General features: G+C 49.2%; 1 protein-coding gene across 3 annotated transcripts in view; it reads right to left on the bottom strand.

The window, feature by feature from the left end:
• Positions 1-13,494, bottom strand: part of FAM184B (family with sequence similarity 184 member B) — a 61,471-nt gene that overhangs the window by 13,204 nt on the left and 34,773 nt on the right. Inside the window, exons 7-10 of one of the 3 annotated variants that reach the window (XM_081162172.1) lie at positions 11,011-11,118; positions 3,765-3,871; positions 3,108-3,237; positions 2,109-2,321 (exon numbers count right to left, since the gene is read on the bottom strand). In XM_081162172.1, the coding sequence (XP_081018298.1) occupies positions 2,109-2,321; positions 3,108-3,237; positions 3,765-3,871; positions 11,011-11,118 (558 nt within the window). The remainder of the gene's footprint in view (positions 1-2,108; positions 2,322-3,107; positions 3,238-3,764; positions 3,872-11,010; positions 11,119-13,494) is intronic. The other 2 variants (XM_081162173.1, XM_081162174.1) reach the window with 2 other exon arrangements.

Raw genomic sequence — 13,494 nt, forward strand, 5'->3', positions numbered from 1 at the left:
GCAGAGGCAAGATGGTAACCACGGGCTGCGGGGTCCAGGGCCCAAGCCTTTCCCCCCTGCAACCTCCGGGAACAGTGAGAAACAGGATTCCACCAAATGCATGAGGCTCCCCTTAGGGGGAACAGAGCCAGCCTTGCGCCCGAGGCAGCTGACTGACTGCCGCAGCGGCCTTGCCCTGCCGATCCCCAGCAAATGGGGAGAAATGGTCTTACTCCCAGGGGAGACCCAGCCATCCTGCGGTGAGTTTATGTAATAAGGCAGCAAAGTCTCCCGCTATTCAAACTCTCTGATAGTTCCTCCTCTTGTACTTGCTGTAAGGCTCAGAGAACTCCACCTGGTGACATTTTTATGCCCCGTGAAACAGGAATGGGGAGACGGCAGCAAAGGCTGGCAAAAGACCGTGTTGGAGAAGCTACTGGTGGCAGCTCACTGGCAGTCGATCTCTGGGCTGTGTGAGCCAGAGTGGGTCCACAGTTACTGGTGAGGCAGGGACAAGCCTCCGCAGCACAGGGAGCCAAGGTGGGCGGGGGCTCGGGGAGCCTGGGGCACCCGCGCAGGCGCGAGGGCCAGGGGAGACAGGGTTTGCCTTGAGAGGGCTGCAGGAAACAAACGTCTGGGGAGCAGGCAAGAGTGGCCAATCCGTAGGATCCCAGAGAGAGTCAGGGCACCCCGGCTGCAGGTGGGAGGGCAGGAATGTGTGGCATCCACATCAGGAGGCCACAGGAAGGCAGTCACTGGGTCTGGGCCAGGACTCTGAGGTCACTGTGAAGTCACTGAGGCAGAACATTACCTGATGTCCGCACACACACTTACACCACTGGACAACTGTGCACCAGAAGCCCGAAACAAAGCAAAAACGTAGTTGCTGGAATCAGAAAGAGAAGCCGCCCTCCTCCTGCAAGGTGCCTCCAGCGCCCTCTGCTGACAAAGCTTATCACTGTGCTCTTTGCCCAGGAGAAATGCTTCAAGAATCCAGATCATTTTTTGCAGGGCGGGCACTGAAGGCTGAATTGGGAGCTAAGAGGCAGTAAATTGATAACAGAAGGCAAATTTCCTAGTATTTTGTATGTCTGATGACTTTTATTCAATTCTCACACTTATTAATAGTTTAATTGAACAGCTCAGGATTGCTTTCTTGTCTTTCACCTTCCCCTGCTGCAGTTGAAATGCCTGATGACATTCTGATTCAAGCACTTTGTGCCTGGTGTCTTTTTTCCTTACTGAGAGCTTTCAGAATTTCTTCTGTTTTCCAGACGTTTGGAAATTTCAAGATGAGCCTCGGTAAGGGTCTTTCTCATTGAGTTCTAGGAATCTCATTCTGTTATTTCTTTGAAAATATCCTCTCCGCCACAGTCTCTTTCTGGAACTCCTGTTTGTTAGATATCAGCCTGGATAAACTAAGCCAGAGAGACTGAAAAATTCAATGAGACCCTTGACTAAGCAGCTACTATGAGCTGCACGAGGATTCGGTGATGAACAAATAGAGATGATTCCTGGCCTCAAGGGGCTTCCAGTTTGGTTGATATGATTATATAAAGAAGTAATTAGTATGAAGGCTGCTGTGACAGAGGAGGGACAGTATGTCATTGGTGGCAGTCCTAGCAGGAGCCTCATCTTGCAAGAGAGCAGGAGAGAAAGCCTTCTGAGAAAGCAGGAGGTAGAAGTGATGGATGAACCATGTTCAAACCCCCCTGCTGGAGTTGTGATGAACCCCCCTCATCACAGCTCCCCAAGCCTTTCAGAAGGTCTCTGCTGAGATGGTCTTTCTCAGCTCTGGGCTGCCCTCCCCCTTTTTTAGCTGCTGGGCTGAGCCTGACTCGATAGCATGCATTATGCATGACAATCCCCAAATCAGGAAAGAAAACTGTCCTTGTTATCAAGGTCCCAGGCAGGTCAGGGAAAGCAGTATAATAAACCCAACGGACCTAAGTCTGAGTCCTTGCTTTGTGGCCCTGAGCAAGCTGCTGAACTTGAGTCTCTCATCTGGAAAAGGGATATGATAATCACGACCTTGGTTACTGCAGGGGTTGGGATGGCGCGTAAAAGGCACCCGCAGACGGCACGGCCAGTGCTCAGTCAGGGGTGGGCTTCATCACCAGCACCCTCACCTTGAGCTCTTGCTTTCTGGCTTTCTCCAGCACGCGGAGGGCTCGCTGGTGAGAGGCCTCAAGCTGGGCTTTCCCGGCCTGGTTCTGCTGGATGGTCTCCTGGAGCTGGCACTGCAGCTTCTCCCTCTCGAGGTCGGAGAGCCGCCGGAGCTCCTGCAGGTCCTCCTGGTAGTTGCTGGCACACTGCTCCAGGGCCTGCTGCAGCTGCGACACCTGCCCGCCGGGCAGCCTGCCCTCAGCCCAGCCCCGCAACCCTCCCAGACTGCCCTCGAGAAATACAAGCTTTCTAATGTCTACCTGACCCAGCTGAGCCGCCTCCACCTGGGAAACTCTCAGGGGTGGAAACCTCAAGCTGGAGGAATCTGGGGACCGGCAGGCCTCCTGGGGGCTCTGCAGCTACAGCCGCAAGTGCTGGGCAAGAGCAGGAAGGACTAGGATGCAAACGGTCCAGGAGAAACCAAGAGGGACCAGCATGCCCCCTGGGGACCTACGAGGCCTCCCTCGCCTCCTTCGGGTGCTTGCTCAAGTTTTGCTTCTTACTGAAGCTTCCCCGACAAGCCCACGTAGCATTACACCCACGCCCTCCTCACCAGCCGGCCTCCCGCTCCCCTTTACGCTGCTGCTCTTTTTCCTGCATCCTTGTCACCTTCTCACATTATGGGTTTTATTCATTTTTTATGTCTAATATGTATGGTCTGTAGCCACCTCCTGTGCTAAAATATAGGCTCTTCAACACAGGACTTTTTTTCTGGTTTGTTCATGGACAGACCCCCAGCACCGAGAAGGGCCCCTGGCTCATAGTGGGAGCTCATGAGCCACACGGGTGTTGAAAGAAAGAACAGAACTAAGGCTCCCACCTTGCCGTGGACCGAGCATGCCCTCCGCAGCTTGGAAGAGAGTCAGGCCCTGCGTCCACGTCCAAGGCTGTCAGCAAGGATGAGTTGGCGGCGGGGTGTCACTCAGCATGAGCACATGTCCCTATCACGGCTGTCCTCCTACCTGGGCTTGCAACCTGGCCTTCTGGCTCTGCCACTCCTCCCGCAGATGCTGGATTTCGGGTGCCTTCTCCTTCAGCAAGGAGCCCAGGGGAGACTGCAGATCACCTCCTTCCTGGAGGGGAACTTCGATCCTTTGAAGACACAGAGGCCAAAATCACAGAAGATCCCAGGCTAGAAATGGCCCTGCCACCCTGATAACTTCCCAACCTGCTGGGGCGAGGGAGCTCCCAGGGCAGTTAGTGGCATGAAAAACATTCCCTTTGGATTTAAAAAACAACCTGATATTGACTTCTAAGTGTTACTGCCCTTAGGCTACAACCAGGATTCAGCTGAACCTCCTGATATGTTTTAGGGGGTGCTGAATAAATGACGATCAGCTGTCAGGATGACTGAGCTTAGTTACTTAGTTATGGGGTCCTTGGGGGCCCCAGAAGAAGGGGTCTCCATGGTCTAACTACATAAAATAGTTTAGGAAAAGCCCATAGCTGTGCTGAAGGCATATAAGACATGTCCGTTCCCTCCTTAAGCATGATGCAAGGGGCAGTGACAAATACTTGAGGACAGAATGAATGTGTGAATGAATGAATGAATGAATGAATCCTCCCACATCTGGGTCCTCATTCACTGGGGCCCTCAGGGGCTGCACGACCTCCTGTACCTGTCCTCTTCATCACCGCTGGCTCCTTCTTTAGCTGCTAACTTATCTTGATGCTCTTCTCCTCTGGGCAGGGTCTGAGAAGGCTCATTCAGCTTCAAGCATGGATCCTAGGGCAAGACAGTTGCACCCTGAGACAGTACAGTTCCCTGAGCCATGCTGTGGTTTATGAACCCGGAGAGCGGAGGGGCAAGAGCTCCCGCAGTCCCCTGCTGGTGCACGGCTCGCAGGCTGGGTGGGGGGCCTGTGATGATTCGGTGCCTAGCACAGTGCCGGGCTTAGGAGCCCTATCAGGTCCTCCTGTCCTGCTTTCCAGGCGACCGGTCATTTCACAGGCTGACGAAACTAAAGCATGGAGAGAGTAAGTAACTTGTCCAGGGTGCCACCATCAGGGAGGAGTGGAAATAGGATATGCAAGCAGGCAGTTTGACTCTGGGCCTGGATGCTGAACCACCTCGTGGTGCTCTCTGTGTATGATCCACGGAGAGTGGTCCTTGTTAGGCCTGCCCACGGGCTGTTGTGGGGATCAGAGAAGAGTGCCCGCAGCAGCCACTGGTCAGTAAATGTGGGCAGTTGGTGTTATTATTACTATTATTATTATTATTCCCATTTTCCAGGTGGCAGTCTGTGACATCTCATTCCAAAGATCAGAAAACATGGAAATTGCTGGGAGAAATGGGGTGTGGTGGGAAGAGAATGTGGAAACTACGAGTTAATGTCGAGGCTTCGGAATTTTCTGTGAATTGAATTTGTTCATGTTATTCTCCCCTTTGCACAGAGGTGAGAAAGACTTTCTTATTTTGGTTTTTCTGCTTGTCAAGGTAACAACTGTCCACAGCAAACAGTAGAGTAAGACAGGCTAGGAACAGATTCCTTCATTCTTGCGGTTTCCATGCCAGTAGTCACAGGGCCCGGCGAGTTTGGTTCATGGCTGTGTACTCTCAGAAATTATGTCACTGGCCAGTTTACAACCTCCATGTGGACCTGAGGCTAAATGGCCCATCTCTGACTCCTACTCCCAGGTATTTGGGGCACTAAAAGTACCTTGGACAACTCTGATTCCTATAAAACCCAGAAGCAAATATCATAGTCTAAGCAAAACAGCTTTGGGAGACACAGTTATAAATATATGTTGATATAATACAGATGAAATTGCACAGTATATGTGGAACCACCACCACCAAAAATCAAATAGCATAATGCTACAATATAAATACATAAACAATGATTAAAGTTAATTAGGTCCAGGTTTTAAAAGGAAGACTGATGGTTATAAGGAAATTTCTGGTAAACAGAAACACAAAATGTGTTGGCAAAACCAAAATAGTAGCAGTAATCATGATACACATGAACTGGCTAAGTTCAACATGGATATCCATCCTGATGAAAGAAATCGGTCATTAAGACACTAAAAATGAAAGTGTAGGCACCTGACAACAGAGCCTGAAAACATACGCCACATGTTCAGAACTGTAGGGAGAAATGGGTAAATTTATAACTAAAAGGGGAGATTTTAATATACACCTCTCAGAAACTGACATATCAGGTAGACAAAATGAGCTGGAAGATTTGAACAAGATTAATAAGCTAAAACTAAATAGCTAAAAAAAAAAAAAAGACTATTAATTCCCATAACATTTGTATGGTGCTTAGTGTGTGCCTGGTCCTCAACTCCATGAGCTGGGCACTGTCATCCCATTTTAAAGGTGATGAAACAGAGGCAAGAGAGGATATGTGACTTGCCCAAGGTCATACAGTGAGTATATCGCAGAACTGGAATTCAAATATGTATATTTTAACTACCAAACTGAGAATATATGCTTTTTTTCCTATCACTTAGGGAACATTAAAAAAAACCCTAAAGAAAAAATGATCCCACAGCAGACTACAAAGCAAATCTCAACACAGTTCAAAGTGTTGACATTCTACAGATCATGCTATCTGATGGCAATGCGATAAAATGAGAAAGTAACAAGAAAGCAGGTTTAAATAAAAAAAAAAAAAAAAAAAAAAAGGTAAAATTCAAAGCTCTGAAATACAGCTAATGATATATACTTAGTGGGAAATTTATAGCCTCAGATGTATATATTAAAAAACATTCAAGAAGTTAGAAAAAGACTAACAGAATAAACCTAAAGTAAGTAGAAGGAAAGAGATACAAAAGATAAAATTAAGGACACAGGAAAAAACAGATCTGACCAACACAGCTGAAGGCTGACTTTTTAAAAACCCCTTCAAACAGCTGGTAAGCCCAGTCAAGGAAAACAGGAGAAGGAACTTAAAGCAACATGAATAATGGGCAGAGATCTCATGGCAGTTATTAGACTTTCAGATGGACTCTGAGCCACTGCAAAGGCCGGGAGGGGATGTGCAGGATGTAACTGCTGGGCCAACTTATCGACCTCATTTAAAGGCACCCTGGGCAGGCGTCCAGAAACAGGAGAGCGTGAAAAATGCTGAAGCAGCTGACGACGCACCTGCGTGGCTCCCCTGCTCCCGCCACATCGCATCTGTCTGTTTCCGCACATTGACTCGGGGGTGCCTACGACTCTGAGGCGGGCAGGAAGGACTCCGCTGCCCTTGTGTCACGGATGGGGATCTAAGATCGGGAAAGTTCGACGACACGTCTCAGGTCCCGTGGCCACGGGAGGGTGGCACAAGGACTGGAACCCTTGGGTCCTCTGACTCCCATCCAGGTCATTCCATGTGACCGCACTGGCACCTGGCTGTGCTGTGTTGGCTCGACCGCCAGCTGCCAGAATCAGGACCTCACTGGGTGTGATTTCAAACCGTGTTGTTACAAACGTGCTGCTGAGAAGTAGCTACACAGCCGACACTGAGAATCAGCCTGAGAGATGAAGGCTGTTTCCCATATCTACAGGGAGGAGGGCTCAGTAACCCTGTTTCTATTCACTTGTTTCCAGCTCCCAGAACACCAGAGACAGGGGCACCCTTCCCGAAGGAGATGAATCCCCTCCCACTGCAAGTACTAAAGGACCCCAGGGTTCTTCTAAAGCATCCTCCAGCCAAAGCAAATTTTTGAAGTTCTTCATCTCACCTTTTAGCTACCAGGACTCAAAATGGCTCTCTCAGTCTGTCTGTTGAGCTGTCCTGTATCAGTGTATGGATAAGAAAGTGCTAAACATCAGCCACATGCAGGTACGCGAGGTGCAGGAAGTATAAACAAAACACAGTTCTTGATTTCAACAAACTTATGGTCCAGTGGGGGGGCCAACGGGCCATGTAAATGACGAAACGTCCCCTTCCTCTCTCTCCTACATACCGTTTACCTGGTGTTTTGGATCAAAGTATATCATTCCAGAGGAGGTAGGGTCCATTTAAATATTTCACAAATGGACTTGACCATGGCAATCAAGAGTTGGCTGACAGAGGGTTTTCGAGCTCCCCAGCACTTATTTCAAATGTGCACTCTTGAATTCCAAATGGAACAGACACTGCAGCTGCTCCTTTTCTGGTTATCAGCTTGGGATCCATCCCAGTGAGTTGCTCCCAGGGCCAGCCCTGACCCACCCTGGGTGTGCCCTGGGTTACCCACCCCTCATCCACACTCTCCGGTTCCCCATCAGGCATTTTCTCAGGTTCAGCTCAGCACGCTCTCTTCAGTGTTAAAGTGACCTGAGTATAAACGGCACAGAAAAATAATTCTGCTGCTCCTCTAGCCACCCACAGTAAACACCTCCTCCCTACTCCTCCTGGGCAAACAGCTGCTTATTTTCAACCTGTGTTCATATTAGGTCTTTGTCTTTCATCTTCCAGGCAGGTAACCTCTTCCAATTGTTCCTAATTTAAAGGAACCCCCACACCCAGGAAATCCCCTGGAAGGGAAGAGTCAAAGTCATTCTCAAGTTCGGCTGACTTTTCAAAGGTGTATTATGTGTATCTTAAAATAGAACACCTAATGCAATGGGGTTTTGCTGAAACGATCACAGCGGACTGTAATAGATACTATAGTCACCTTACATTTATAGTGTTTAATAGTTTTGAAAAGTGCCTTCGTGTGCTTTCTTCTGTTCATCACCACAGGTCTCTGGGGTGTGGGGGGCAGGGATCATCACCTCCATTTTACTAACTAGAAGCAGTATAGTTACGTGGCATACAGCATGGCCCTGGTGCTGCTCTTTGGGCCTCAGTTTCCCCGTATGCAGAACAATGATAATAATAACACTTGCCTGACTGGGTTGTTGTGGGACTGGGTAAAGCACTGTGGGCCTGGCTCACCGTCAGGGCCTTATCTGAGTGGCCACTAGGAGTAAAGGGGAAACTGCTCTCAGAGAGGTTTTCCGATATGAGATCCCCATGCAGGTGTGGGGTAAGGCTGGGGTGGAATTCATGTCCTAACTCTTTGACCAGAGCTGTGGCCCTCCCAATGCTGCCTTCCTGGTGAAGTCATGTGCAGCCTCAGTGTCTAGGCAGGTGGCAGCAAATGTCACTGTGAGACTCCTAGATCCCCTGGGCAGAAACCTCCCTCTCCCACAGTGGCTGCACAAGCATCTTCCTGTCATTATTACAGCATTTATCACACAGTTTAAGTACACTGATTTCCCCCACTGGACATGGAGCTCTCCAAGGACCAGGACCAGGCCTCATTCACCCGGGTGTCCAGCCCCGTGCCTTGTGAATAATAGCGTCCAGGTGAAATAGCTTGAATAGTAATTAGCACCAAGACTCCTTTGTCTCCTGGAACAGGTGCAAGCAGTGAAACCTATGAAAATGTCCACCTGCTTTTCCCCCAGTGCAGTGCAACCTAGGTACCAGAGAAGTCTTCTAGAAAAAAAGACTTCCCTTCCGAATAACCAAGACCGAACTGGCTTTCTGAAAACCAGTGAATAAATCGGTGACCCCAAGTGAATCAAGGACATCAGACATGGGAGACCAGGACGAAAGGTTCAGGAAGGTCCCAGCTAACTTTGGTGGGGTCGGAGACACGCCCAGGGTTGGCGGCCTTCCCTCGCGTGTTCTCAGAGTGGACTGTAAAGCCTGCTCTCAGTTGGCATCATTATTTATATCTCTTTGGACTCACGGAAATGCTTTGGCAGAACAGCCAAGGGCCTAAACAAAAACTCCCGAATCTTGAAGAGGCTTAAATTCTATAGTGCCTAACCCAGCAAGACCGTCACTGGGGAAGCTGTCCTTTTACACGCTGTTTTGACATCCCCGTTTCCACCCCCAGATCAGCCATGGGCTGTTGGAGCCCTGCTCAGTCGCCTCCTTTCAGGCTGATCTGCCCCTTGCAATGCCCCACGTTGCAAGGTGATGCTCACACATCACCCAGATGACCCTGGGAACTTCTCTAGGACTCTGTATCTCCAGGGCCTAGGCAAAGCTTTGACTCTCTGGGCTGGAAGATAGCTGGCTTACCACCAATATTTGAACTAAGCTTCAAACATCCTCTGATCGGCCAAGCTCAGAAATGTTTGCAACTCAGTGTTGGCAAGGCTGTGGGGCCACAGCACTGTGGAAGGCAGTGTGGCATGTCTGTCAAAAGTTAAAACATACACACCACACCTGAAAGTAACATAAGGAAATACTGAACGTCAGCTGCAGCTGACAAAGAAAAACAGGCACATGCATGGGGCCGAGCCAGTTCCACAGCTGAAAGAATTAGCAGCTACTGAGCATTCACAGGTAAGGGCAGGTGCCGTTTCCAACACCGCACACCTAGGAGCTCATTTAGCCCTCAGACCCTCGGAGGCAGGCGGCACCCCATCCCATCTCACAGGGGAGGCAGCCCAAGCAAGGGGGCTTCAAAGCGTGTGTCCAAGCCTCTCCCGCCAGCAAGGCCACAGGCGTCCAGCTCGGGGCTGAGCTCACTTAACTACCGTACGATGCTACATCCCTCTACAGTTCTGTGTTACCTGTTATCATTGACGTGCTATCTGTAATAGAGAAAACCTAAGAACAGCCTAAATATCCATCATAAGGGAAGGTTGAATATATTGTAGTTTTTCTGCTCAAGGGAACACCAGAAAACTGGGCAGTTGTTTCTTCAAAAATAAATAAAGTTGAGATGGAAGTGTACTGAGGTGTTACAGCCTTGAAGCTATAAAAATTTAAGTTAGGAAAAGTGGAGTGCAGGAGAGTATACTGCCATTTATAGGGGGGGAAAACACGCCTGCACATACGCGGTATGGCTCTGCAAGGAGGAAAAAAAATAAAGAAGAAATAAAAAGAAAAAACAAATGGGGAAGTAGGGGGAGGGGCATGCTTGTCACTGGACACCTGCTGCACCTTTTGAATTCTGCACCATGTGCGTGGGTTACCTATTTGAAAACTTAATTTAAAAGAACAAACTACACCTGCAAAGTGCATGCTAGCTGCCAAATAGAAAACACAGCGCCGGATGGCTGACGCTGTTACTGAATGTCCACTTCACTTAAACGCTGTCTGTGTCTGCGTATTTCTTCCCTGTAGCGTCCAGCTCAGAGGCTGGCACTTCCTAGGATCCCACAAGCGACTGTGGCAAGAACGAGTAACAAATAACGTGCACGTTAAGTTGAATCAAATGGAACTGGCGTTCATGAGGTGTCCCTGCAGCCCCGTGTAGCCCAGGCGTCTGCACTTCCCTGCAGACCCTGAGCTCAGCGAGGGCCAAGCCGGGGAGCGTGGATCAGGGCCTCCCTCAGGGCCTCCGGAAGGAGCCACGCCTGCCGACACCTCGATCTTGGACTTCTGGCCTCTAAAACTGAGAACGCATTTCTGTGCTCTAAGCCACCAAGCGTGTGGCAGTTCATGATGACAAACCTAGGACGGTTATACAGCCACCAGAGCCAAACAGAGACTCAAACTGGGACAGGTTTCTGACCTGGAGCAGCGTCCGGTCCCCAAAAGGGCAGCGAGCGGAGGGCCAGTGTGGGAGGAACCGACCGCAGGGATGCGGAGGGAGGCAGCGGGGCGTTTTATGGCTGTTCCGCTGCGTGCTGAACAGGACCACAGGCCCCCGGTGAGTCTAGGGCCCCTCTATCCGCAGGGCAGGCTGCTCTCAGGGAGGGAGAGAAGAGTCATCTGACAAACCTGGCTCTTTTTCAAGCCATGTGGATAATTACTTAGAACTCTATTTTGTTCGCAGCTTTTGCAGAAGGATTTTGTGGTGATTTATTTTCTCCAGGCATTTTGGCAGCTCCGAGGGAGCCAATAAAAGAGCCCATTAATGCCAGCGTGTGTCGCAGGGGACACTGAAGTGCTGAAACAGAGAAATAGCCTTAATTAAAGCAGAGGAGCTAGAGCTCACCTGGGTCTCTAAAACGCTGCTGTGCGGGCAGTCTGGTTCCGGGGGCCCGTCCTCGCCTCTTTGGGGACAGGCCTTGTTCTGTTGGATAAATTCTTCCAGCCTTAAAACCTAAAAGAGAAGAACAGAAATGCTTGGCACTGAAACTGGGTCCTGTCTCCTGGATGTGGGCATTAATCGGGGAATCCCTTCTCCTGGGCCAGTCAGCTCTGGGGACAGGGCTTCCAGAAAGGCCATTAATCATCAGCTGGTCACGCGGTGTTTCCGGCCAGTTCTCTAGTCCCCGCTTCCCGGCACATTACTCACATCACCTGTCTGTACTGGCGTGGGGGTAGTTTCCAGCGGCTTCCACACCATTTCACACTATCTCTTTTTTAAAAAGTTAATTGGTGAAGAAAAGAAACAATGTTTAATAACTGTACAGATAATACGAGAGAAGACTAGCTAGAAGGTGCTATTAAATTGTAAAGCGTTAATTATGATAATTATTATTCACCGACTAACTGCTAAGTGTCAGTTAAACAGACGGCGTCCCTGCTCCATACTTTGAGAACGAGGCCAATAACCATAAGGGAAACTCGGGCACTGCGAACGAGTCTTCGCAGAAAACAGAATACTTCTCAGGCACCGAGCTCGGCATGAGGAGGGAAGGGGAAGGAAGAGAGTGAGAGCAAAATGGTAAGATATCAAAATATCCCCCCTGCCTTCAAGGAGCTGTCCTCTGATGGCGAAGACAGATACATGTTTATAATCACAGCAACATTCAACAGACACAGGTACAAAACAGTAATAGGACCACTAATGGTGTGTTGGCTGTGTCAGGCCTGGACCTAAGCATTTTACAGTATTAACTCTTTTAATCTTCACAACTACTGTGAGGTGGGTACTATTGCAGATAATTTACAACAATAAACTGTCCAGGGAAGTCCAGGGCAGCTTTAGGGGCACTGAAGGACTGAAGGAAGGTTCCATGTCGGGGGCCCAACATGAAGGAGTAGACAGGAGGGAGCAGAGTTCCGGGCGGTAGTAAGTTAACTTGGGCCTGAACTGTGAAAAACACGGGAATGAAAGATTTTAGGGAAAGAAGAGTGGGGCCCTGAGCAGATTAGGGTTTTGGAGCACTGGTTCTGGAATCGGCTGACCTGGGGAGTATGTGGAGGCAGGCAATGCAGGCCAGGCTGTCGCGAGACTCTAGAGACCATCCCAGAACAGCAAGGCCATCAGAATGTCTTCTTGGCTTTACATAATGAATATTTGCGGAGGGAATATTTAAAGATTATGAAACTACTTACATTGCATCTTGCTGAGGCTTATGAAATATTTAAATGAGCCCTGTGAGATTTACAGGCAGATTTTAAAAAAAATAGCCTGAGCGAGCCATTCTGAGGGTCTTGACTGAGGCATTGGTGGAAAGAGAGGGGAGAGGACCTAGGGCCTTAAGCGGAAGGACCCTCAGGACTTGACAACTGATTGGATGTGATGGTGGGGCAGGGCAGGGACTCGGGCTGAGGCGGGGAGAGGAGGAGAGAGGATGTGGTCAAGGGTGACTCTTCCATTTCTGTCTTTGGTGGGTGGGTGGGTAGATCATGACACCATTAAGGTGGTAGAAGAACTGGAGGCTGAAGAGCAGGCCTGAGGCACTTTGTCCATGGTCAATGTCCAGGTCATGCCCAGCCGTCTGTAAACACTCAGGTCCTGATTGAGGCCCGGTCATCAGAGGCAGCATACTACACTAGAGGCAGTGTTCGCAAAGAGGTTAACAGTGGTGTCTTTAGAGCCCCATTACCTGGGTTTAATCCCAGATCTGCTACTTGTTACCTGTGTGACTTTAAGGAAGAGATTTACCTTCTCTGTTCCTCAGTTTTCTCATTTGTAAATTAGAGATACTAATAGTTCAGTGGTTGTAAGGATTACAAGTTAATACATGTAAACTGCCTAGATAGTATCTTAACTAGAGTAAGTGCTTAACAGAGATTCCCCATTGTTACTTTTAAAGAGAAGGGTTCTAAGGGGCATTCAGAGAAATGCCAGTGATGATCCAGGCGTCTGAGTCAGAAGTAGAACTGGGCTGGTCCCACACACATATGTGAAGCCTCCCTGAGCTCTGCAGAGCGAGGTGGTCCCGATTTCATATGAAGATTGGAGTATAGGTCAACAGGACGGGATGCAGGAAATGAAGGAAGGAAGGGAGGAAGGGAGAAAAGAGAAAGGGAGAGAGAAATGGGTTTCTTTGCTGGGCAGCCCACCTTGGGCTGAGGCAGAACAGAAACCTCTATAGCAGAGAATTTTCACCAAGACCTCATCTCTAGAGCCCCTGATATACCAGTGTAAGGCATGGCATGCTCATCTTTTTTAAAAAAATGCTAATTTGTGAGATAGAAAAAAGGTTAGAGCCCAGTAGGTGTGGCTCAGTTGGCTGAGCACCATCTGTGCACCAAGAGGTCACCAGCTCAATTCCCAGTCAGGGCTCATGCCCAAGTTTCAGGC

This window comes from Miniopterus schreibersii, assembly GCF_964146895.1.
Source record: "Miniopterus schreibersii genome assembly, chromosome: 1".
Classification (NCBI taxonomy): Eukaryota; Metazoa; Chordata; class Mammalia; order Chiroptera; family Miniopteridae; genus Miniopterus; species Miniopterus schreibersii.